Raw genomic sequence first — 22,386 nt, forward strand, 5'->3', positions numbered from 1 at the left:
CGCTTCACCGCAGGAGAAGGTGGTTAAAAACCTACAAGGAGCTCAGCAGAAGCCCACTCATTCTCCCCACCGCGGGACTAATAATGGATTATATTATCTTATCTTAAAAACCTCCATGAGTGAATGTTGGCATCAGAAATAAAATGTTCAAAGTGATAAACCTGTTTTTTGTCCTTCTATTGCTCCAATTTAAACTTCTTAAAATAGTGCAACGGCTCAAATGTACAGTCATAGGATACTTTTATAGATGTTAAATTAGTAAGTGACAAGAAATAATAAATCCTGATGAGTGAAAACGTCTTAACTGCACACAAACAAATATTCTGTCAACAGCAAGAAAAATAAATAATACTAATATTTTAAAACCTAAAATGTGACTCAACCAAACGAGGAATTATCTGCACTTCAAAACACATTTGGACAAAGAAAATCAAAATGTGTTTTTGATGTCCCGCTCTCAATGGAAGTGTTTCACTTTTACGAGAGAAGCGCGATCCAGAGAGAAGAAATGTGAACCTGTCTGATGACACGTTTTATATTTCTAAAAAGTTGTATTTCTGAGAAGCAGATGTTGGAAAAGAGGGTTTGATTCATAATCAGCCATCTGCGTGTTTCAGGTGTTCCTTCATGGCCGTCTGCACGAGTCCAGGAACCTTAACTGAACCTTTATACACGCTTCGATTGGAAGAAGAGGACTTACGCGTCGTTCCGTCGTCGGACTGCCGCTGACCTTCTCCCTCGGGGTAAACCGGCACCACGGTCACCGTGTAGGGCGTGTCCGACAGCAGGTTCCTCAGGACGGTGTTGGTGGTGCCGCCCGACACCTGCTCCTGCTCACACACACAGGATTATCACCTGGAGGCACCTCAAGCTGCATTCTCTCTCCTGACCACCAGGGGCGACTCCTCTGGTTGTATAGAAGTCTATGCTTCATGTGTTAAAGCTGCATTCTCTCTCCTGACCACCAGGGGGCGACTCCTCTGGTTGTATAGAAGTCTATGCTTCATGTGTTAAAGCTGCATTCTCTCTCCTGACCACCAGGGGGCGACTCCTCTGGTTGTATAGAAGTCTATGCTTCATGTGTTAAAGCTGCATTCTCTCTCCTGACCACCAGCGGGCGACTCCTCTGGTTGTATAGAAGTCTATGCTTCATGTGTTAAAGCTGCATTCTCTCTCTTGACCACCAGGGGGCGACTCCTCTGGTTGTATAGAAGTCTATGCTTCATGTGTTAAAGCTGCATTCTCTCTCCTGACCACCAGGGGGCGACTCCTCTGGTTGTATAGAAGTCTATGCTTCATGTGTTAAAGCTGCATTCTCTCTCCTGACCACCAGGGGGCGACTCCTCTGGTTGTATAGAAGTCTATGCTTCATGTGTTAAAGCTGCATTCTCTCTCCTGACCACCAGCGGGCGACTCCTCTGGTTGTATAGAAGTCTATGCTTCATGTGTTAAAGCTGCATTCTCTCTCCTGACCACCAGGGGGCGACTCCTCTGGTTGTATAGAAGTCTATGCTTCATGTGTTAAAGCTGCATTCTCTCTCCTGACCACCAGGGGGCGACTCCTCTGGTTGTATAGAAGTCTATATAAGTGACTCTACTTCTCTCTTGATGTATTCCCTCAGTAAACATTGTAAACATGAGTTTATGTCTCAATCTCTAGTTTCTAGTCTTCTTCTATACAGCCTGATGTTCATTTAGTGCTTTATGGTCTGTTAGAGTCAAACATAAAGCAGGGGATGCCTTAGGGGCGGAGCTACAAAGTGATTGACAGGTTGCTATGTCACCCGTCTTATCTTATCCGAATTGTATCTTCGCCTCTTTTCTCATCTCGTCCTATGTTCTGATCTTATCTCTGAGGAACACGCCGTGTTGAACAGGAAGTCCAGTGTCTCACCATGTCCTCGGCGCCTCCGGCTGCAGGAACGTAGAAGAGGCGATACTGGCGGACGTTGCCCTCCGCCGGCTCCCAGCGCACCTTCAGGGAGCTGGTGGTGGGATCAGTGACCTGCAGATTCTTCACTCCGCCTAGAGCTTCTGTCAATGCACAAGATTTCAGAAATTGGATTTACAGCCGTGGAGTCAGACCGGCAGCTAAAGCAAGACGAACAGATGTGTGAGGTGAGAGGGTCGACGAGTCCGTTATCAAGTACCAACAGGAGAAGTGACATCTGCTGACTGTAAAAACACTTTTCTTGTGATTATCTGAACTTCCTCAACCGTAATATTGTCAAAGGACAAGTCAAGGAAAGACACAACGTTCAAATATATGGGGTTCTAGAGCCAGATGCAACTCCTCTGGTTGTATAGAAGTCTATGATTCATGTGTTAAAGCTGCATTCTCTCTCCTGACCACCAGTGGGCGACTCCTCTGGTTGTATAGAAGTCACAGTGTTCGCGTGGACGGCGATCCGACTTACTCGTCTTTCCGTTCTCCGACGTGCGCTTCCCCTCCACGTCGGAGTAGACGGGCACCAGCGTCACTTTGTACTCGGTGTCCGGCTGCAGGTCTCTCAGCACGGCGTTGGTCGACATCCCGGACACCTGAGTCTGGAGACAAAGTAGTGCTGGTAAAAAGAGTCTCGGACGTCTTTATATACCCATGTAAATAAAGGAAGTTCAAGACGAGGCCGTTATTCTTATTATTAAAGTGTAGATTATATGTTTAACCCACCATGCTCTCGGCTCCGCCCCCGGCGGGGACGTAGATGACTTGGTACTGCCTGACGTCGCCCTCGGCCGGCTCCCAGCGGACCCGGAGGGAGTTGGTGGTCGGGTCGGTCACCTGCAGGTTCTTCACTCCGCCCAGAGGCTCTGAAAGAGAGGCGGGACTTCGTCACGTACGGCACGCGACCTTGGAAGCTGGAGGTCACCGCTATCGGGACGGTCCAGGTGTCTCGCAGAGGAGACTGTATATACACCCTCTGGTATTCTTTGAGGCAAACACATCCACGTTAAGAATATTCCTTCAAATATTCCTGAGCGCTTGTTTTATCCTGCGGAGCGCTCCGGGTGGGTGGGTTCACCACATCAGGAGCGTCCAGATGCATCAGTCAAGGACCGCTCTGCCTCTCATTACCTTCTTTTTGTGAGACACAAATGTCCAAATAAACCAAACGTGTCCTCTGGTTCTTGGTGTTGCAGCACGTTGAATTCAAACAGAGCTGATTTCACGTCACTGGCAGCTTCCCAGACGGACTTCCTGTGGTTTCGGTTCAGCTCCCTGGCATGAAAATGTGGTTTCCCCCTCAGAGGTGTGTTATTGTAGTGCGGTCGTGCCGTTTCTTGCTTGGAACGCTTTCAAAGTCCTGATCTTAGCGGCGGGATCGAGAGCGCCGCTGAAGGCTCGAGGGTTTTATCACTGCCTCCGAAAACCTCTGAAAACTGAGCAAAAGTGGGAAAGCCTGAGTGCTTTAGGTCAAGGCGTCCTGGAGGCCGACAGGTTGAGAGGGAAACCTGGGGCCTTTTCCCCTGTTTCCAGGTGAGGAATGAGGAAAACAATGTTTAACTGGTGAAGTGTTGAAGGAGAAGGCTGCAGACATCAGCTGCTAAACAGGCGTTGATGTAACTCCTCGCCTTCAGTGCACAAGAGCTCGTTGTGGCACACAGATCGTCAGTTTAAGTGTCTGACAACACGATGGAGAGAGAAACTGAACCTTCTCCTTCGTCTGTTTCTTAATGAACAAGAAGTCTGGTTCTTAAGGAGGAGTCTGGTTTAGAAGTCTGGTTCTCAATGAGAAGTCTGGTTCTCAATGAGAAGTCTTGTTCTGAAGGAGAAGTCTCGTTTAGTAGTCTTGTTCTGAAGAAGATCGGTTCTGAAGTCTGATTCTGAAGGAGAATGTTCTGAAGGAGAAGTCTCGTCCGGAAGGAGAAGTCTTGTTCTGAAGGAGAAGTTTGGTTCGGAAGAAGAAGTCTTGTTCTGAAGGAGAACGTTCTGAAGGAGAAGTCTCGTCCGGAAGGAGAAGTCTCGTTCTGAAGGAGAAGTTTGGTTCGGAAGAAGAACTCTTGTTCTGAAGCAGAACGTTCTGAAGGAGAAGTCTCGTTCGGAAGGAGAAGAGATCTGAGCCGTCAGTGGCGACAACAAACACCGTCAGTGGACGTACGTCACGATCACTTTACATGATTTCCATGACTTTCAACAGGCCTGGAAATAACCATTTAACATTTTCCAGGTTTTCCATGACCATAAGATCTTATTTGTATTCTTCTCTGTAAAACTCGTCGGCTCTGCGAGTTGCAACTAATAACAACATTTTATAGGTCTTTGGACGGCGGATAGTCCTTGAATGCACCAACGGGTACCAAAGAGTAGACGCAGTTGTTGAGGACTCGACCTTCCAGGACAGTGAACGATGGCGTCATTTCATTTTCCCCTTAACTCCACGTCCACGTTTCCCTCCCGTGAGATGGACCCAAGTTCCTCCCGGGCATCGTCTGAAGAGACGGATGAGGAGGGACGACCAATCCAATGGGAGAAGGACCAGGAACCAGCGTGTAGCGAGTGACCTCATCACATAAAACCCAACCGAAAGGGTCCGTACAGACTTGTTGGAGTGAAGCCTCCTCTGCTTCGCTTCACTTAACCGGCATCCCACTGCTTTACGGCCTCTACTCCGTTTCCCTGCATTGTGCTTCAACAAGAAACACATCCACTAATGAGGCAATGAGGACATTTTATAGCAAAAATGCCTTTTAGACAACATCCCCTGGTCATAATGTGCACCTATTTAACAATATATGCAAAAGAATTACAAAACAAATCTAAATCCAGTCTTTTTTTCCCTGTAAAACGAAACATGACGAAGTTGTTGTGTAAACTAGAACCAAATCATTCCAACCAATACAATCATGACATCTGGGCATTAATCACATGTATGTACAGTATATATATATATATATATATATATATATATATATATATATATATATATATATATATACACACACACACACTCATATTCTATAGAAGCCCATTTCCGCAACAAAAAAAGACAAATAGCAATAATAATTAGGACAAAAAAAAAAATCAACTTTTTTTTTTTGTGGCGGCAATGGGCTTCCATAGTATTGCTTGGATGTCACCAACATTTAAAAAAAAATTATTGTCCTAATCTTTTTTTTTTGGTCCTAATCTTTTTTTTTTGGTGGTGGTAATGGGCTTCCATATGTATCAATACATACGTATATATACATATATATACTGAGCTCTATATACAAAAATATTTTCCTCAGAGAGGAAAAAGCGGAGGAAAAGCAGCTGCAGAGCTTTATATATATATATATATATATATATATATATATATATATATATATATATATATATATATATATATATGTATATACATATATAGCTCAGGTAGCGTGAGGACCGCCGACTCACTCGTCTTCCCCGTCTCCGCCTGCCGGATGCCCTCCACGTCGGGGTAGACGGGCACGACGGCCACGTCGTAGACGGTGTCCGGCTGCAGGCTCCTCAGCAGCAGGCTGGTGGTGCCGCCCGACACCTCCTCCTGTTGGGGAAACGGGGAAACCTCCGTCAAACCACGGCAGTCAGCCGGTGTGAACCCGCCACGGGGCGTCGTGCCGAAGCGCCGGCTCGTACCACGAGTTGCTCTCCGCCCGGCCGGGCGCTGTAGAAGACTTTGTAGCTGCGCACGTCGCCCACGGCCGGGTCCCAGCGCGCCGTCAGGGTGCCGGCGGTCGGGTCGATCACCTGCAGGTTCTTCACGCCGCCCAGAGGATCTGAGGAACCCACACATTCCATCATCTGCTCAGCAGCCCGAGGGGCTCAGTTCATGCTTTTATTCTGAAAATCATTCATACTAACTCATTTTGACCAATGGATTTCTTTTTTTACGACATTTCTACGACTTTTCTACGGCTTTTTCATGACTTTTCTACGACTTTTTTTTACCACTTTTCTACGACTTTTTTATGAGTTTTCCATGACTTTTCAATGACTTTTCAATGACCTTTCAATGATGTTTTAATGACCTTTCAATGACTTTTCCATGATTTTTCCATAACTTTTTTCAATGACTTTCCATGATTTTCAATGACTTTGCATTACTTTTTCTATGACTTTTCATCACTTTTCCATGACTTTTCAATGACCCTTCAATGTTTCTTCAATGCCTTTCCATAACTTTCCATGACTTTTCAATGACGAGGGATTATTATTTTCCCACGTTCTCAGGAGCAACTCGTTCATGAGGAAGTGGTTCCTCCTCTCGAGGCCTCGGATCTCTCGTCTGAACTCACTCGTCTTCCCGTTCTCCGACTGCGACGTTCCCTCCATCTCCTCGTAGACCGGCAGCACGGTGACGGTGTACTCGGTGTCGGGCTGCAGGTTCTTCAGGACGGTGGAGGTGCTGCTTCCAGGCTGCTGGTCCTGGACGGGGAGAGCAGAGGAAACAACGTTGAACCAGTGACACCAGCCTTCCCAGTGACACCAGCCTTCCCAGTGACACCAGCCTTCCCAGTGACACCAGCCTTCCCAGTGACACCAGCGTTCCCAGTGACACCAGCCTCACCGTGATGCGCTCTCCTCCGGCGGCCGGCGTCCAGCTCACGACGTACTGGAGGACGTTTCCCTCGGCCGGCTCCCAGCGGGCCGTCAGGGTGCTGGTGCTCGGGTCGATCACCTGCAGGTTCCTCACGGCGCCCAGCGGCTCTGAGCGGGACACGAACACAGGGAGGCAGCGTGAGCGGTACTGGGAAGCCCGACTGGTCCTGTACTGGTCCCAGTAATCAAGTTGTACTAAGAAGCAGCTGCTGAATCAAACACGAGCTAGCCATGAAATGCTACTAAAGCCATGAGATGCTACTGAAGCCATGAGATGCTACTGAAGCCATGAAATGCTACTAAAGCCATGAGATGCTACTGAAGCCATGAGATGCTACTAAAGCCATGAGATGCTACTAAAGCCATGAAATGCTACTGAAGCCATGAGATGCTACTGAAGCCATGAGATGCTACTGAAGCCATGAAATGCTACTGAAGCCATGAGATGCTACTGAAGCCATGAGATGCTACTGAAGCCATGAAATGCTACTGAAGCCATGAAATGCTACTAAAGCCATGAGATGCTACTGAAGCCATGAGATGCTACTGAAGCCATGAGATGCTACTAAAGCCATGAAATGCTACTGAAGCCATGAGATGCTACTGACACACACACACACACACTCTCACACTCACTCACTCACTTACTCTCTCTCACACACACACACACACACACACACACACACACACACACACACACACACTCACTGGTCCTGCCGGTGTCGGTCAGACTGGGCCCGTCCCCCTCGGCGTACACCGGCACCACGGTGACGGTGTAGCGGGTGTCCTGGCGGAGCTTCTCCAGCACGGTTTTGGTGGTGCTCTCAGACACTTGCTCCTGCAGCAGCAACAACAACAACAACAAACACACACAAGGGGTGAACTCCAACACACTGCAGAGCGGCCCTTCAGCGACGGCCCTGACCTTTGACCTCCAGCCGGCACCAGCAGAGGCCAGTGGTTCTACCGACTCAAATAATTCCCCCTTTTTCTGGAAGTTTGTTGTTTTTGAGACGTGGAGGTTCCTCTCTGGAGGAGGAGTTACGTCATGTTCTGCAGACGGACTCGTCTTCAGGCTGAAGAGGCGTCTGATCAACAGGATTTACACCTTTTCTTCTCTCCGGAGACAAACCTCACATCCTGCAGCTGCAGCGACGACGGACGCTCTTTTCCTGAAAGGATCCTGAGCTCTAGTTCATCATCCTGTCAGAGAGCAGGACGTCACCTGCTGAGCGTCAGGCTGCTGCTGCTCAACCCCACGCACCTGAACTCAGGCTAACTCTGAACCGCTGCTGCTCAACCCCACGCACCTGAACTCAGGCTAACTCTGAACCGCTACTGCTCAACCCCACGCACCTGAACTCAGGCTAACTCTGAACCGCTGCTGCTCAACCCCACGGACCTGAGCTCAGGCTAACTCTGAACCGCTGCTCTAGTTAACTTCACTTGACTCACTTATCTCGACTAAACTCAGGTTAACTTGTCTCAACTCAGGCCAACTCCACTAAACACAAGTTAACTTAACTCCAGTTAACTTAACACAAGTTAAACTGACTAAACTCGGGTTACCGTCTCAACTAAGCTCAACTTAACTCAACTAAGCTCAACTTAACTCAACTAAGCCCAACTTAACTCGACTCCACAAAGCATAAACTAGGCTTTTCATATTTCTATCTGAAGCTGCGTCTGCACAGTAAACCGAGGAGGAGGATCTCACCACGACCTCCGCGCCGCCGTCCTCGGGGACGTAGATGACCTTGTAGCCCTGCACGTTGCCGTCGGCAGGACTCCAGTTCACGGTGAGCGTGGTGAAGGTCGGCGTGGTGACCTTCATGGTGCCCACGCCGCCCAGCGGCACTGTGGGCGGGAACCACACTGCCGTTAACTTCATGTTCACAAGTCTTGTTTTAATCCAAATATATAGAGATACATACATAAGCTCAAGTTGACTGAACTAAGCTCAAGTTTACTTGACTGAACTGAAGTTTACTCGACTAAACTCAAGTTTACTAGACTAAGCTCAAGTTTACTCAACTAAACTCAAGTCTACTCAACTAAACTCAAGTCTACTCAACTAAGCTCAAGTTTACTCAACTGAACTCAAGTGTAATTGACTAGGCTCAAGTTTACTTAACTAAACTCAGGTTTACTCAACTAAACTCAGGTTAACTCGACTAAACTCAAGTTTACTAGACTAAGCTCAAGTTTACTCGACTGAACTGAAGTTTACTCGACTAAACTCAAGTTTACTAGACTAAGCTCAAGTTTACTCGACTGAACTGAAGTTTACTAGACTAAACTCAAGTCTACTCAACTAAGCTCAAGTTTACTCGACTGAACTAAAGTGTAATTGACTGAGCTCAAGTTTACTCAACTAAACTCAGGTTTACTCGACTAAACTCAAGTTTAATTAACTAAACTCAAATTTACTCGACTAAACTCAAGTTTTATGGACTAAACTCAAGTTTACTCGACTAAACTCAGGTTTACTCGACTAAACTCAAGTTTAATGGACTAAACTCAAGTTTACTCGACTGAACTCGAGTTTACTTAACTAAGCTCAAGTTTAATTATCTAAACTCAGGTTTACTCGACTAAACTCAGGTTTACTTAACTAAGCTCTGGTTTACTCAAGCTTAAACTTGATCTTAGTACATGTGTATGTATATTTCGTGGCGTATATATTTGGTGACGTACGCGTCCTCCCGTTCTCCGCCTGCCGCTTGCCCTCCCGCGCCGGGTACACCGGCAGCACCGACACGGTGTACGGCGTGTCGGGCATCAGGTTCCTGAGCACGATGCTGGTGGTGCCGGTGGGAACCTGCTCCTGTTGGGACACGGCGGCGGCGTTAGCGGCGGTTCAAGCCGTTGGAACCGGTTCCAACTGGTTCAAACCCGTTGGAACCGGTTCAAACCGGTTCAAACCCGTTAGAACCGGTTCAAACCCGTTAGAACCGGTTCAAAGTGGTTCAAACCCGTTAGAACCGGTTCAAAGTGGTCCTCGGTTACGAGGGGCTCACCATCTCTTCCTGGCCGCCGGCGGCTGGCACGAAGAAGACCTTGTAGAGCCGCACGGCGCCGTCCGCCGGGTCCCACTTCACCGCCAGCGAGGTCATGGTGGGGTCGGTGACCCGCAGGTTCTTCACGCCGCCCAGCGGCCCTGAGCCGGAGGGGGAGGGTTTAAATAATATGTATAAACATCTAATCATCCTTCTTTTAACATACATGTTGGAGTTTTTTATTGCATGTTTATTTCTATGAATGTGTTTGCAGGGACAACCCCGCGACTCCTCGACAGACTGAGATGAACTGGTGTGACGCCTCTCGGCTCGCTGGTCTTACTGGTCTTTCCGGTCTCAGACATGGTCTTCCCGTCCCCGGCAGCGTAGACCGGCACCAGAGAGACGCTGTACAGCGTGTCGGGCTTCAGGCCGCGCAGGATGCTGCTGCTGGTTCCTGCAGACACTGTTTCCTGAGATCAGCACACACAACGGTTAGCGGCTAGAAACCAGTACAGAGCAGCTAGAAACCAGTACAGAGATAAAGACTTAAAGACTTAAAGAGTCCCTCCCCCCCACCTCCCCCAGTCCTCCCAGTCCTACCATGGTCTCGGCTCCCCCGGCGGCGGGTGCGTGGATGAGTCTGTACTCCTTCACTCGGCCCTCGGCCGGCTCCCAGCGCACGTTGAGCGTGGTCATGGTGGGGTTCAGCACCTGCAGGCTCCTCACGCCGCCCAGAGGCTCTGCAGAGACACCAGGAGGTCACATGGTCTGACCACCAGGAGGTCACATGGTCTGACCACCAGGAGGTCACATGGTCTGACCACCAGGAATCTATCTATCTATCTATCTATCTATCTATCTATCTATCTATCTATCTATCTGTATATCTATCTATCTAGCTAGATATACAGATAGCTAGCTAGCATCAATTAGGAGCAAAAAATAATAAAAATAATTGATCTGAAAAATCTAAAAAAAAAATGAAAAAAATGAAAAATCAAAACCACAACATTTGGAGACACGTGGTTTCTTCGTCTTTTCAGACCAAATGCTAATTATTTGTGTGAATAAATTCCATCCGAATAAAAAAAAAGTTAATAAATATGAAGCTAAAGCAACAAAAAGAAGCACTAAAATCAAGACTTTTGCTCCCATGATGCATCAGGACAGTTTGACCTGCAGGATGAAACCACAGTGAGGGTCACATGATGCTCTTACTGGTCTGTCCCTCGCCGCTGACGTCGCTGCTGGCGCCGCCGGCGTACACGGCGGCCACGGTCACGGCGTAGCGCGTGTCGGGCTCCAGCTTCTGCAGGACGGCGCCGGTCTTCTTGCCGCCGACCTGCGTCTGCTCACAGGAAACAGGAAGTCACCACCGGGTTCACGTGAAGCACTTCCTGCCACTCGACGTCACATCGTTTCACTTTTTATAGTTTATTTAAAGTTATGTAGTTTTTCTTGAGTATGATTTTTAATGCACATTTACTTTTAGACTGCAGTATTACTACTTTTACTTTTATCTACTGAGATCTGGGTACTTCTGGGAATACAAGAATACAAAGTGTACTTTATATTTAGAATATCGAAGATGTTATCTATTCTGTCTTTAAAGGACAAAAACACAGATTCCCTGTAAACTGGTTTCACTGGGAGAACCCAGACACTGGTGTCAAATGAAATAAAAGGACACGTTTGACCGTACGCTGACGACATCACGGTGTTGTTTTAAACAGACGAGCGGTGAACTCACGGTGAGCGGCTCGCCTCCGGCGGCGGGCCGGTAGGAGATCTGGTAGTTTTGGACGTTGCCGGGGGCGGAGTCCCACTTCAGCGCCAGCGTGGTCGTCGTGGCGTTGAACACCTTCAAGTTACGAGGAGGCTGAGCCGGCACTGAGAGCACACAGAGAGGCCAGTGAGAAACACCAGGAAGACCAGAGCGGCTGCCGTGGGTTAGCGATGGGGGTGATGGTGAAGACGATGGTGATGATGACGGTGATGATGGTAGTGATGGTGGTGAAGACGATGGTGATGATAACGGTGATGATGGTAGTGATGGTGGTGAAGATGGTGGTGATGATAACGGTGATGATGGTAGTGATGGTGGTGGCAGTGATGGTGACATGGTCTTGAAAAAACCCTCTACTTGTTGAGTTAAAAGCAGCTGAGACTCAGCCCCACAACTCAGACTCCGCCCCTCTGCAGAGACTCCGCCCCTCAGCAGAGACTCCGCCCCACAACAACATGCAACGTCGTGAGTGTGTTGAGGGAAGTTAAATCGTGATGAGGTGACAACAAAAGTGTTACGATGACGAGGTGAAGACACAAAGTGATGATGATGATGATGGGTGATCTGACCAGGACGACTCACAACACGCTCACACCACGACATACCGCGACGTCGGCCGAGAGCTAAAGCTCCTGATTGGCCGACGTTGACTTTATCATCTTTGCCTCTACGCGACCCGATGGAACCAGAGAACCTTAAAGACTAAAAGGCTAACAGGCTAACAGGCTAACAGGCTAACAGGAAGCTGTGATTTGAGCAGCTGGTGGTGTGAACGCACAGTGAAGCGCCGTAATGCACACAACATGCAGTTAGGACAGAGGAGGTGTGGTAACGGGGTCCCTCAAGGACTCGTGACGGGGTCCCTCAAGGACTCGTCACGGGGTCCCTCGTGGACCTCGTTACCACCTCATGGACATGACAAAAGGAACCTTCTCTCTCGACATACCATCTGGAGCCTTCAACACTGGAGGGAGACGTCAGGAAAACAACAGCGTTATTACTTCAAAGTGAGCCACGGTTGCACCCGCGGGTGCAGAATGTCTGTTCTCAGGGAGCCGGGAGGGCGACGAGGGGGCTTACATGTGCGCTCGCTTCCCATCAGGTCTTCGCTCTCCGACTCGTCGGGGTAGATGGCCGTGATGGTGACGGAGTACTCGGTGTCGGGGTCCAGGTTCTGCAGGACGTGGGAGGTCTCATCGCTGCTCATCATGGTCTGTTGAAGGAGGCGGAGCCAGAAGAACAAGAGTAGAGTCATTTATAGAGACTTCTATACAACCAGAGGAGTCGCCCCCTGGTGATCAGGAGAGAGATTTCACATATATTTTCCTGCGCTGCGTTTCATTTCAGCTCGAGCCCTGAGACTTTCCATCCGACGATAAAGAAAACGTCTAACAATTAGAAGTTATTGGAGCTGAAGTAAGACAGTAATAGACAACCTGGTATGGATTTCTTTCTCATATGTTTTTGCTGAAGTGCATGCTGGGAGGGGAGACCAAAAGCGGCCAAAAATATAAGAGGAATAAAACAAAGAGAGCATTATTGTTGCCTCTGCTGGACTGGATCTTTTTGTGATGAGGCGCGTCCAGTTAAGTGATCTGTGACTCACTCGCTTCTCCCTGCACTTCAGTCTGATGACACATCCTGAGTGACAGTTGCATTCAATCCAAACCTCCCCGAGCGTTCGCGGCCTTCTCCGTGGCGGCGAAGCGCTCGGCGTGACAGGCAGGTGGCGCTCTTCCTGCAGGTGAGTTTGAAAAGCTCCAGTTTTCCATCAAGGGAAGCGGAACACTGTGAGAAAGCCTTCGCTTTTCAACCTTGAGTCAAGTCAAAGCAGATGTTTGGAGACGCACAAAGCCGTCCAAGGAAAGCTCGTTTGCATATTTCAAGAGGAAGACCTTGGCGAGGAGTGTTGATGCAGCTGCTTCTTATGAAGACAGAAGTGAAAAGGGACAGAACCGATACAGTCTGGAGGAGAGTCAAGATGACGGACGGCTCCAAAACATTTGGGAAACTTTGTCCACCTCCGTTCTCCTCCTCAGTGACTTTCACTATTCACTAATGTAGCAGGAGAACCTCTCCATCTTCACAAGAAGAAGGACAAAGAGAAGAAGGAGAAGAAGAAAAAGAAGATGGAGAAAGAAGAATATGGAGATGGAGAAAGAAGAAGAAGAAGGAACAGATGGAGAAGATGGAGAAGAAGTAGAAGAAGAAGAAGAAGAAGAAGAAGAAGAAGAAGAAGAAGAAGAAGAAGAAGAAGAAGTGTGCAGCATTTTAAAAAATCGGGCTTCGCAAAGGGGAACCAGGACATGGACCAATCAGAGCAGGGTACAGGGACATGACGCCTTCTTCTGTTTCACAGCATCGATCCATCTCTAGAGGTTGAAGGTTTCCTTCAGCATTTCACTGTCACTTGTTAAAAGTCTCACGTAGTGTTGAGTTTATTTCACTCTGACTTCAGCCTGGAGGACTTCCTGTCTCGTTACTGAAGGAAAGCAACACGTGACCACGTGTCCACACGGAAAGGGACTCCCCGTGAACGTCTCCCTGCAGTAATAATGACACGCTAATGAATGCGGACTCAAACACTCGGCCTTCTCGGAGTACTTACGGACTCGACGTCCTGCGAGCCCTTCTTGCTCCAGCCGATGCGGTAGAGGGCCACGTCCGGGGCCCCGTGCTCCCAGGTGACCCTGAACGAGGTCTGGGTCACATCGGAGAACTGCAGGCTCTTGGGAGCCGGAACGACGTCTGTTCACACGGAGGAGAAACGAGGTCACGGGAGTGTGTGTGTGTGTGTGTGTGTGTGTGTGTGTGTGTGTGCGTGTGTGCGTGCTTGTGCTGCTATCTTTGGGAGGACCAGACTTTAGACCTTTGCGAGGACACTTCTTAGGAACCACTTCCTCTCTTCAGCCTCACACTGCGGTCACATTACATCATTTCTTTGGTATCTAAACAAACACATCCGTCCCGTTTGGCCGAATTTTGATGTTTTTTGTGGTTAAACTTCTGCTTGAATTTCACTGATTAGAGAGAATGAATTAACGTAATTAATCCACAGACCTCACGGTCAAAAATGTAAAAAGTCAACATCAATATTTGGAGTTATTGAACTCAAGTTCAGCAGGAAAGCCAGTATCAATAACAAAAACATTCATGTGATAAGTCAATCAACAGCGATTTAAAAAGACCTGACTAGTATCATGATCAAGTTTTTACTGATAATTTAAAAACTACAAAATCCCCATCGACGGCAGATGAACCCGCCCACGTCCGTTCTGATTGGTCGTCACACCGGGATCATCCATTAAACGTGAAATTAGGAAATAACCTTTTCAGGTCGCTATTACATTGTTGGGGATCCACCAGGGGAGTTGCGCAACATTTTTATAAAGATAAACTGCCGAGGGGGAGGAGCCGACCTGTGATGGCGGTCCCGAGCATCGGGGCCGCGGGCCCCTCGTCGTAGACAGGCGTGACGGCCACGTCGTACTCCGTCTGGGAGATGAGGTTGGTCAGGTCCGTGGTGGTGACGTCGCCGTTGACTTCGACCTGCAGGTCACAAGTGTCGCACACGTCAGCGAGATGTGATTTTACAGGATAACACACACTTTAATTGTGCACTTGTCTCCTAAACCGGGCTGCGATCGCATGAATGAGTTGGAAATGTTGGACGGCTCAGCTCAAACGGTACAGGAGCTGGTTTTCTACAGTTACTTCTGTTGGTCCTCCGCCAGCCGTTGAGGTCACCGTGAGGTCACCGTTCACTTCATGAAGGTGAGTTAAAGCAAAACTCTTCAAACTGCAGGTAAAGCGCAGAGGCTGAGCTGAGGAGCTTGGAACCAGGGTTATTACCGTAACTAATAAAAGGGCCAGAACAATTTGCACGAATCTAAACATGCACCAGCAACATTTATCTTCATGCTATGTGACGCTAACTGTTTTAAAACTCCATTATCTTCATTCTATGTGACGCTAACTGTTTTAAAACTCCTTCATCTTCATGCTATCTGATGCTAACTGATTTAAAACGCCTTTATCTTCATGCTATCTGACGCTAACTGTTTTAAAATTCCTTTATCTTCATGCTATCTGATGCTAACTGATTTAAAACGCCTTTATCTTCAAGCTATGTGATGCTAACTGATTTAAAACGCCTTGATCTTCAAGCTAAGTGACGCTAACTATTTTAAAACTCTTTGATCTTCATGCTATGTGACGCTAACTGATTCATAACTCTTTGATCTTCAAGCTAAGTGATGCTAACTGTTTTAAAACTCCTTTATCTTCATGCTATATGATGCTAACTGATGAAAAACGTGTTTATATTCATGCTATCTGATGCTAACTGATTTAAAATGCCTTTATCTTCAAGCTATGTGACACTAACTGTTTTAAAACTCCTTGATCTTCATGCTATGTGACGCAAACTGATTTAAAAACTACTTTATTTTAATGCTATGTGACGCTCACAGACTTAAAAACGCGGAAAAGGTTTTCCTTCTGAGACAAAGTGCCTGCTGATGTGAAACGATCACTCGATGTCGCTTAGGAATTTTTAAATACAGCACATATAATTAATGATATTTTAAACAGAAAAGCAGAGACAAACATGTGACTCATGTGTTTTTTCTTTTAAATGGTTTCACTAAGATAAGCCGCCAGACATAAATAAATCTGAACATTTGTCAGGTCAGAGAATATCGGGTCAAATCTTTGGCGCACAAAACGCTGATTCACGTCTCCTCGCCGGAGTTTTTCCATTTCATGGGAGAGTTCAGTGGAGTAAAGTAAAGTAAACCCTGCGCAGGCTTCCATCCAAAGTGTTGACTTCTCCTGCACAGACGAGACGGCTTCGGCGGTAATCCGGGAGCGTGTCATCCATCACAGCTCTCTGGAAACGTCCTCAGAGGCACCTCCGGCTGCCCGATGCCTGCCAGACTGTTTGTCCTCCGCCGACATCGCGCGGTGAGAAATGACGACGAGGAGGACGAGGAGGACGAGGAGGACGAGGACGCAGAGGCGACGCCGGCCGAGAGATCTGCCCGCTGGCGCGAGTCTGGGCTCGAGACGGCCCGAGGCGACCCGGCACCACAGCGGTGCGTCCGATGCACTTGAACCCATCAAGACTTTGAAGTCGGGGGGTTTGAACCGTTGAAGCAATAAATAAACTTTCCCAACATGAGAAAAAACAGACTTCTTTAGATGCAAACGGAGCCTGTGAAATGTTGAAAGTTCCTCTTCTGGAAACCAAAACACAGATTTTGGAGGTTTTAACGCATATTTAAGTCGTACGCGTCCGGCTCGAGCTCCCTGTGATAAACGGATGGAACGAGTTTTTGTGGCACAAAAACATCTGTTTTTCCAGGAACTTTTTTTTTTCTGAACAGTTTTTCAGGCTGGAAGTCTGAAAAGCTGAAACCATGGATCTGGTTCACAGCGGCCTGAGGCTGCAGCTCACCTCCTTCAGGTCGCCGTCCTCCGGCTTGTAGGTGATCGTGTACTTGCGGACGGGTCCGGGCGCGGCGTCCCACCGCAGCCTCATGGAGCTGTGGGTGGCGTCGGAGATCCTGAGGACGCCGGCAGGAAGGACGGGCACTGTGAGGGGGGGAGGAACGTTAAACTTACAACATGTACGAAGTTGCAGCTGACAGTCAGAGCTCCGACTTAAAGCCGAGGATCAGAGACGAGGAGCAAAACCTACTGAGGGGTTTTTATAGAGTTTAAATGAACATTTTGATTGTTGAAAACGCGTCGCTCTTATTTCAAACCGCTGCTGTCCCTGTGAAACTCCTCAGGTGAAGGCGACTTACAGGTGACTCCGCTCCCCTCCAGAGGGTCGCTGGCAGCTTCTCCATGCAGCGCGTAGAGAGACATGGAGTACTGCGTGTTGGGGATCAGGCCCACGAGCTGGACGTCCGTCACGCCGCCACCAACACGGATCTGTGGAGGCGACAAAGAGTTCAGATTGTGTTCTTTTCACAGCTTCAACACATGAAACATAGACTTCTATACAACCAGAGGAGTCGCCCCCTGGTGGTCAGGAGAGAGAATGCAGCTTTAACACATGAAGCATAGACTTCTATACAACCAGAGGAGTCGCCCCCTGGTGGTCAGGAGAGAGAATGCAGCTTTAACACATGAAGCATAGACTTCTATACAACCAGAGGAGTCGCCCCCTGGTGGTCAGGAGAGAGAATGCAGCTTTAACACATGAAGCATAGACTTCTATACAACCAGAGGAGTCGCCCCCTGGTGGTCAGTAGAGAGAATGCAGCTTTAACACATGAAGCATAGACTTCTATACAACCAGGGGAGTCGCCCCCTGGTGGTCAGGAGAGAGAATGCAGCTTTAACACATGAAGCATAGACTTCTATACAACCAGAGGAGTCGCCCCCTGGTGGTCAGGAGAGAGAATGTAGCTTTAACACATGAAGCATAGACTTCTATACAACCAGAGGAGTCGCCCCCTGGTGGCCAGGAGAGAGAATGCAGCTTTAACACATGAAGCATAGACTTCTATACAACCAGAGGAGTCGCCCCTGGTGGTCAGGAGAGAGAATGCAGCTTTAACACATGAAACATAGACTTCTATACAACCAGAGGCGTCGCCCCCTGGTGGTCAGGAGAGGTAAACCCGTCGTTCACCTCGTTCTCCAGCTGTGGCTCGGTGGCGTTGGTGGATCGGTACAGCAGCATGTAGCCGGTGGCTCCGTCCGCCGCGTCCCAGCTCACCTTCATGCTGCTGGACGTCTCGTCGTAAACGTTCATCTTCGTCACGGCGGACAGCGGCACTGAGACGACAGACACACAATCACGTCAATATTCTTTTGAATATTTAGACGTCTGAAGAACAATCTGGAAAAAAAACCGGATTCTTTTGGCTTTTTACGAGCGTTGCTTTCTTCTCGTCGGCTGGCGGCTGGAGGCCTCTCAGCCCTGCAGGCTTCACGCCTCAGTGACGGAGTCCAGACGGAGCTCCAGGAGGAACTACGACCCGAGCCGAGTGTCGGTTTAAAAGAAGCGACATCTAACAAACCATCACTCGGCCCTTTAAAGACTCACTGGAGAAACCATCGGGCGTTTAAAAAGAAGAAATAAAGCCACTGAGAGTCGTGCACTTAACACGTCGTTAGATGATGTCTGTTTATACGCTAAGAAACGGCGCCCTGATGGATCAGCTGTTTACGACCCCCCCCCCCCCCCCCTCCCACTGCAGACGAACATCAGCTCCCACCATTGCATCATGGGACGTTGTGTTTGTCTTTTCCCGCCTCATATCAGATGCTAAATATACAAACGATCCGTAAACAGAGAGCAGATTAGCATGCGAGCGTGTGAGGTTTCGATCCCGCCGTCGGTCCTGGAGGAGCATGATGCATTGTGGGGGAACTCACAGGTGGTCTCGGTGCCCTTCAGAGGCTCGCTGCTCTCCTCGCCGGCCACGGCGTAGACGTGGACCACGTACTTGGTCAGAGGGTTCAGGCCGTCCAGCAGCGCCGTGTTCAGCGCGCCGTCGACCAGCAGCTGCAACGAGAAAAGGGGGCGGAGTTTATTTCAAGACGGGAGGCGACTCTTTTAGGACGAGAAGCTCAATATGCACTCAATATGCATTTTTTAAAATCATTTTGGTGAAAGATGTGGTCTGTCTCACCTTTCAACTCAAAAACCAATAATAATTGTTCTGAAATTTTTGATAAGAGTAAGAGTAGAAGAATCCAAAAGGACACGCAGCAAAACTCCAGAAGCTTGGAGGCGCCTCCGGTCTTTACAGCCAAGCCTCCAGACCTGCAACAGGAAGGCCTCGGTCCCACCTCTGAGGTGTGAACTGCTGCTAGTCATTGAGCTGAAACATGAAAACCACCCAAGATATCCCTTAAGTTGCGTCCAGACGGCTCCTTAAACCCTGAGAACTTCTTACAACACAAAAACCGCCCCCGCTTGAGTCCACCGGGGGCAGTGTAAACGTTCAGTGAGAGGTTCCCCTGCTGGCGGCGGGCCAAAGCCTCATCCCGACCCTCAGCGCTGCCGGGAGCTCCAGGAATCCCCCTCGCCCGATAAGAGCTCCACTAAACACCCGCCGCGTACACACAATATATCTCACATGTGCTCGGCAGTCCAACGTAAACACGAGGGAGCCGTGTGAGGTCCACGCCGTTAAACTGAGGGGACCCGGTGGGGGCAGGGGGGGGGCACGCCATCCAGATCCCACCCGGCTCCACCCGACACCGGCCAATAAAAAGCACAAAGCCTGGAAAAGGGTTTTAAAGAGCGAGCGACTCCACGGGAGGTTAAGTGTCAGCTAAGTGCAGCTTCACCAGGTCGAGCCTCTGAGGCGCGTTCAGCGCTCTGGAAGGAAGCCAGAGCGCCGATGTGGAGCGCCGATGTGGAGCACCGATGTGGAGCGCTAATGTGGAGCACCGATGTGGAGCGCTAATGTGGAGCGCTAATGTGGAGCGCTGCAGGAGCTGCTGTCAGCGCCTTGCATGGGACCACGCCTGCATTACATGCAAAGGCAACACACAGACGGCAATGGTTGCAGACAATGCAAATTTCAAGCGGGTGGTGCGAATGATGCAAATGCCGTGAATAACATGAATGATATAAATAAAGCAAAGAAAGCGGCGTAAATAATGCTAATGCTACTAATGACACGGCGTAAATAACGCTAATGCCTCTAATGCTGCTAACAGCGCTAATGACACGGCTTGAATAACGCTAATGCCGCTAATGCTGCTAATGACATGGTGCGAATAATGCTAATGCTGTGAATGACATGACCGCGAATAAAACAAATAACGCGAATGACGCGCCCCAAAAAAAGCTAACGCCGCTAATGACACGGCGTGAATAGCGCTAATGCCGCGAATGACACAACCTCCACCCGTGACGCGAATAACGCTTTGCTAAAAATGTAGTGATGATGTCGTCGTCACCCTCTAACTGCTGCGGTTGGAATAAGACAGAACAGAAGAGCCGTCTGTCACCGTTTAAGGTCCTCAGGGAGCCAATTAATAAGCCAACGAGCTGCTATTTGACACTCGAGGTCGTATCCAGCGCCAGGAGGTGCGAGCTATAAAAGAGACCAAATTACCTGAGCCCTTTGTACCTGGAACAACAGCCAAACTGGTTCCAGGCAACAGACCAGCTCTTTATACCTGAAGCGGGTTTAAGAGGAAAGATCAGTGAAACCCACAACACGGGTGCAGAGCTCCTCTCACCTCCTGCGTGGGCCCCCCGGCCGCCATCTCATAGGTGACGCGGTACCGGTCCACGGGGCCGCCGGGCGCCGTCCAGGTGGCCCGGAAGGAGCGGTGGGTCACCTCCGAGGTCACCAGGTCGGTGGGAGCCTCCAGGTCCCCTCCTGAGAAGGAACGGAGACGGAGTACTCGATCATTCATGTTTGTGTCCTTTGTGTCAGAACGCCGAGATCTCGGCCTTTAACTCTAACACCAGTGTTCCCAGTCTGGGGCCCAGTCCCACCTGGGCCTTTGACGCTGTTGCACAGGTTGACGGTGAGCTCGTCCACGATGTCCACCAGGAACTTGAAGTCCTTCACGTTGTACATGTGGATCTCGTCGGGGTCGGAGGCGATGGACCTCAGCTCGTTCTCGTCGGCGTTCTTCACACCTGAGAGAAGAACGACGAAGCGTCAACACGAGGAAGAAGAACCCCGAGAACACAAGACCATCGGGAAGCTCTCCGATTAAATATCACACAGAGCGGTTTGACTTTTCTGAAAAAAATGCTCTCAAAACAAAAGTTTTCTCTAAAAAAATGAAATTTGCTCTCCAAAAAAGAAAAAAAAGAAACGCTCTCAAAAAAAAATCTCAAAACTAAAATTTTCACTCAAAAAAAAAAGCCTCTAAAATAAAAAAAATATCAAAACTAAAATTTGCTGTAAAAAAAAATTCCTCTAAAAAAAAAAAATTTTGCTTAACAAAACAAAGGTCTCTTTTTTGAGAGAATTTTTTTTTTTGAGAGAGAAAAATTTTTTCGGGGCTCTAAAAAAAATTCCAAAACTAAAAAATTTTCTCCAAAAAAACATTTGCTCTAAAAAAAATTTCCAAACTAAAATTTGCTCTAAAAAAAAATGTAATCTCAAAAAAAAAATCCTCTAAAGAAAAAAAAAATTTGCCAAAAAAAAAAAGGTCTCTCCTTTTTTTGAGAGAATATTTTTTTTTGCAAATTTTTTTTTGGAGGGAAATTTTAGTTTTGGGAGAAAACATTTTTTATCGTGGTCATGAGCTCGTCAGACTCCGCCTCTCTCAAAAGCCGTGGGCTCTGATCTGGTAACGCACCGATGGCGTACAGCTCGATGTTGTTCTCTCTCAGCATCTGCGAGGTGGAGATGATCTCGTCCTGAGACTTTCCGTCCGTCACCAGGATGCCGATCTTGCGCGCTTCGGGTCGCATCCCCACGTTGACCTTGAAGTTGTTCTGGAGGATGAAGTTCAGCGCCATCCCTGAGAGGCGGAGCAACAAAAAGAGGTTCAGAAGACATCAGGAAGAGCTCGTCTGAGTAATGAAGTTTCTCCGCCTGCCGGGGCTTCACCTGTCATGGTGTTGCCTCCCTTGTAGGGCAGGTTGGCGATGGCGTCCAGCAGCGACGCCCTGGTCGGGTGAGCGTTCAGGTGCCACTCCGTCTTCGGGTCGCCGCTGTACTGAGCCAGACCTGCAGAGAGCAGCGGGGACACGCCGTCAGATAGGGTTGCAAGTAGAAGTACAGGTAGGAGTACAGGTAGAGTACAGGCAGAAGTACAGGCAGGAGTACAGGTGGAAGTACAGGCAGGAGTACAGGTAGAGTACAGGCAGAAGTACAGGTGGAAGTACAGGCAGGAGTACAGGTGGAAGAAGAGGTGGTAGTAGAGGCAGAAGTACAGGTGGAGGTACAGGTGGTAGTACAGGTAGAAGACAGATGGTAGTAGAAGTAGAAGTACAGGTAGAGTACAGGTGGTAGTAGAGGTAGAAGTACAGGTTGAAGTACAGGTTGAAGTACAGGTGGAGGTACAGGTAGAAGTACAGGTGGTAGTAGAGG

General features: G+C 48.6%; 1 protein-coding gene across 1 annotated transcript in view; it reads right to left on the reverse strand.

Moving 5' to 3' along the window:
- col12a1b (collagen, type XII, alpha 1b) overlaps positions 1–22,386 on the reverse strand; it is an 80,251-nt gene that overhangs the window by 32,011 nt on the left and 25,854 nt on the right. The window contains exons 18-33 of the mRNA XM_068598721.1: positions 21,904–22,023; positions 21,650–21,814; positions 20,832–20,978; positions 20,570–20,709; positions 18,746–18,875; positions 17,997–18,142; positions 17,161–17,290; positions 16,809–16,945; positions 14,770–14,899; positions 13,959–14,098; positions 12,431–12,563; positions 11,315–11,454; positions 10,783–10,912; positions 6,612–6,670; positions 1,895–1,975; positions 701–830 (exon numbers count right to left, since the gene is read on the reverse strand). Of these exons, the coding sequence (XP_068454822.1) occupies positions 701–830; positions 1,895–1,975; positions 6,612–6,670; positions 10,783–10,912; positions 11,315–11,454; positions 12,431–12,563; positions 13,959–14,098; positions 14,770–14,899; positions 16,809–16,945; positions 17,161–17,290; positions 17,997–18,142; positions 18,746–18,875; positions 20,570–20,709; positions 20,832–20,978; positions 21,650–21,814; positions 21,904–22,023 (2,058 nt within the window). The remainder of the gene's footprint in view (positions 1–700; positions 831–1,894; positions 1,976–6,611; positions 6,671–10,782; positions 10,913–11,314; positions 11,455–12,430; positions 12,564–13,958; positions 14,099–14,769; positions 14,900–16,808; positions 16,946–17,160; positions 17,291–17,996; positions 18,143–18,745; positions 18,876–20,569; positions 20,710–20,831; positions 20,979–21,649; positions 21,815–21,903; positions 22,024–22,386) is intronic.

The sequence above is a fragment of the Clinocottus analis genome, unplaced genomic scaffold (assembly GCF_023055335.1).
Source record: "Clinocottus analis isolate CAN_PGR_092001 unplaced genomic scaffold, fCliAna1.0.p SCAF_40, whole genome shotgun sequence".
Taxonomy (NCBI): domain Eukaryota; kingdom Metazoa; phylum Chordata; class Actinopteri; order Perciformes; family Cottidae; genus Clinocottus; species Clinocottus analis.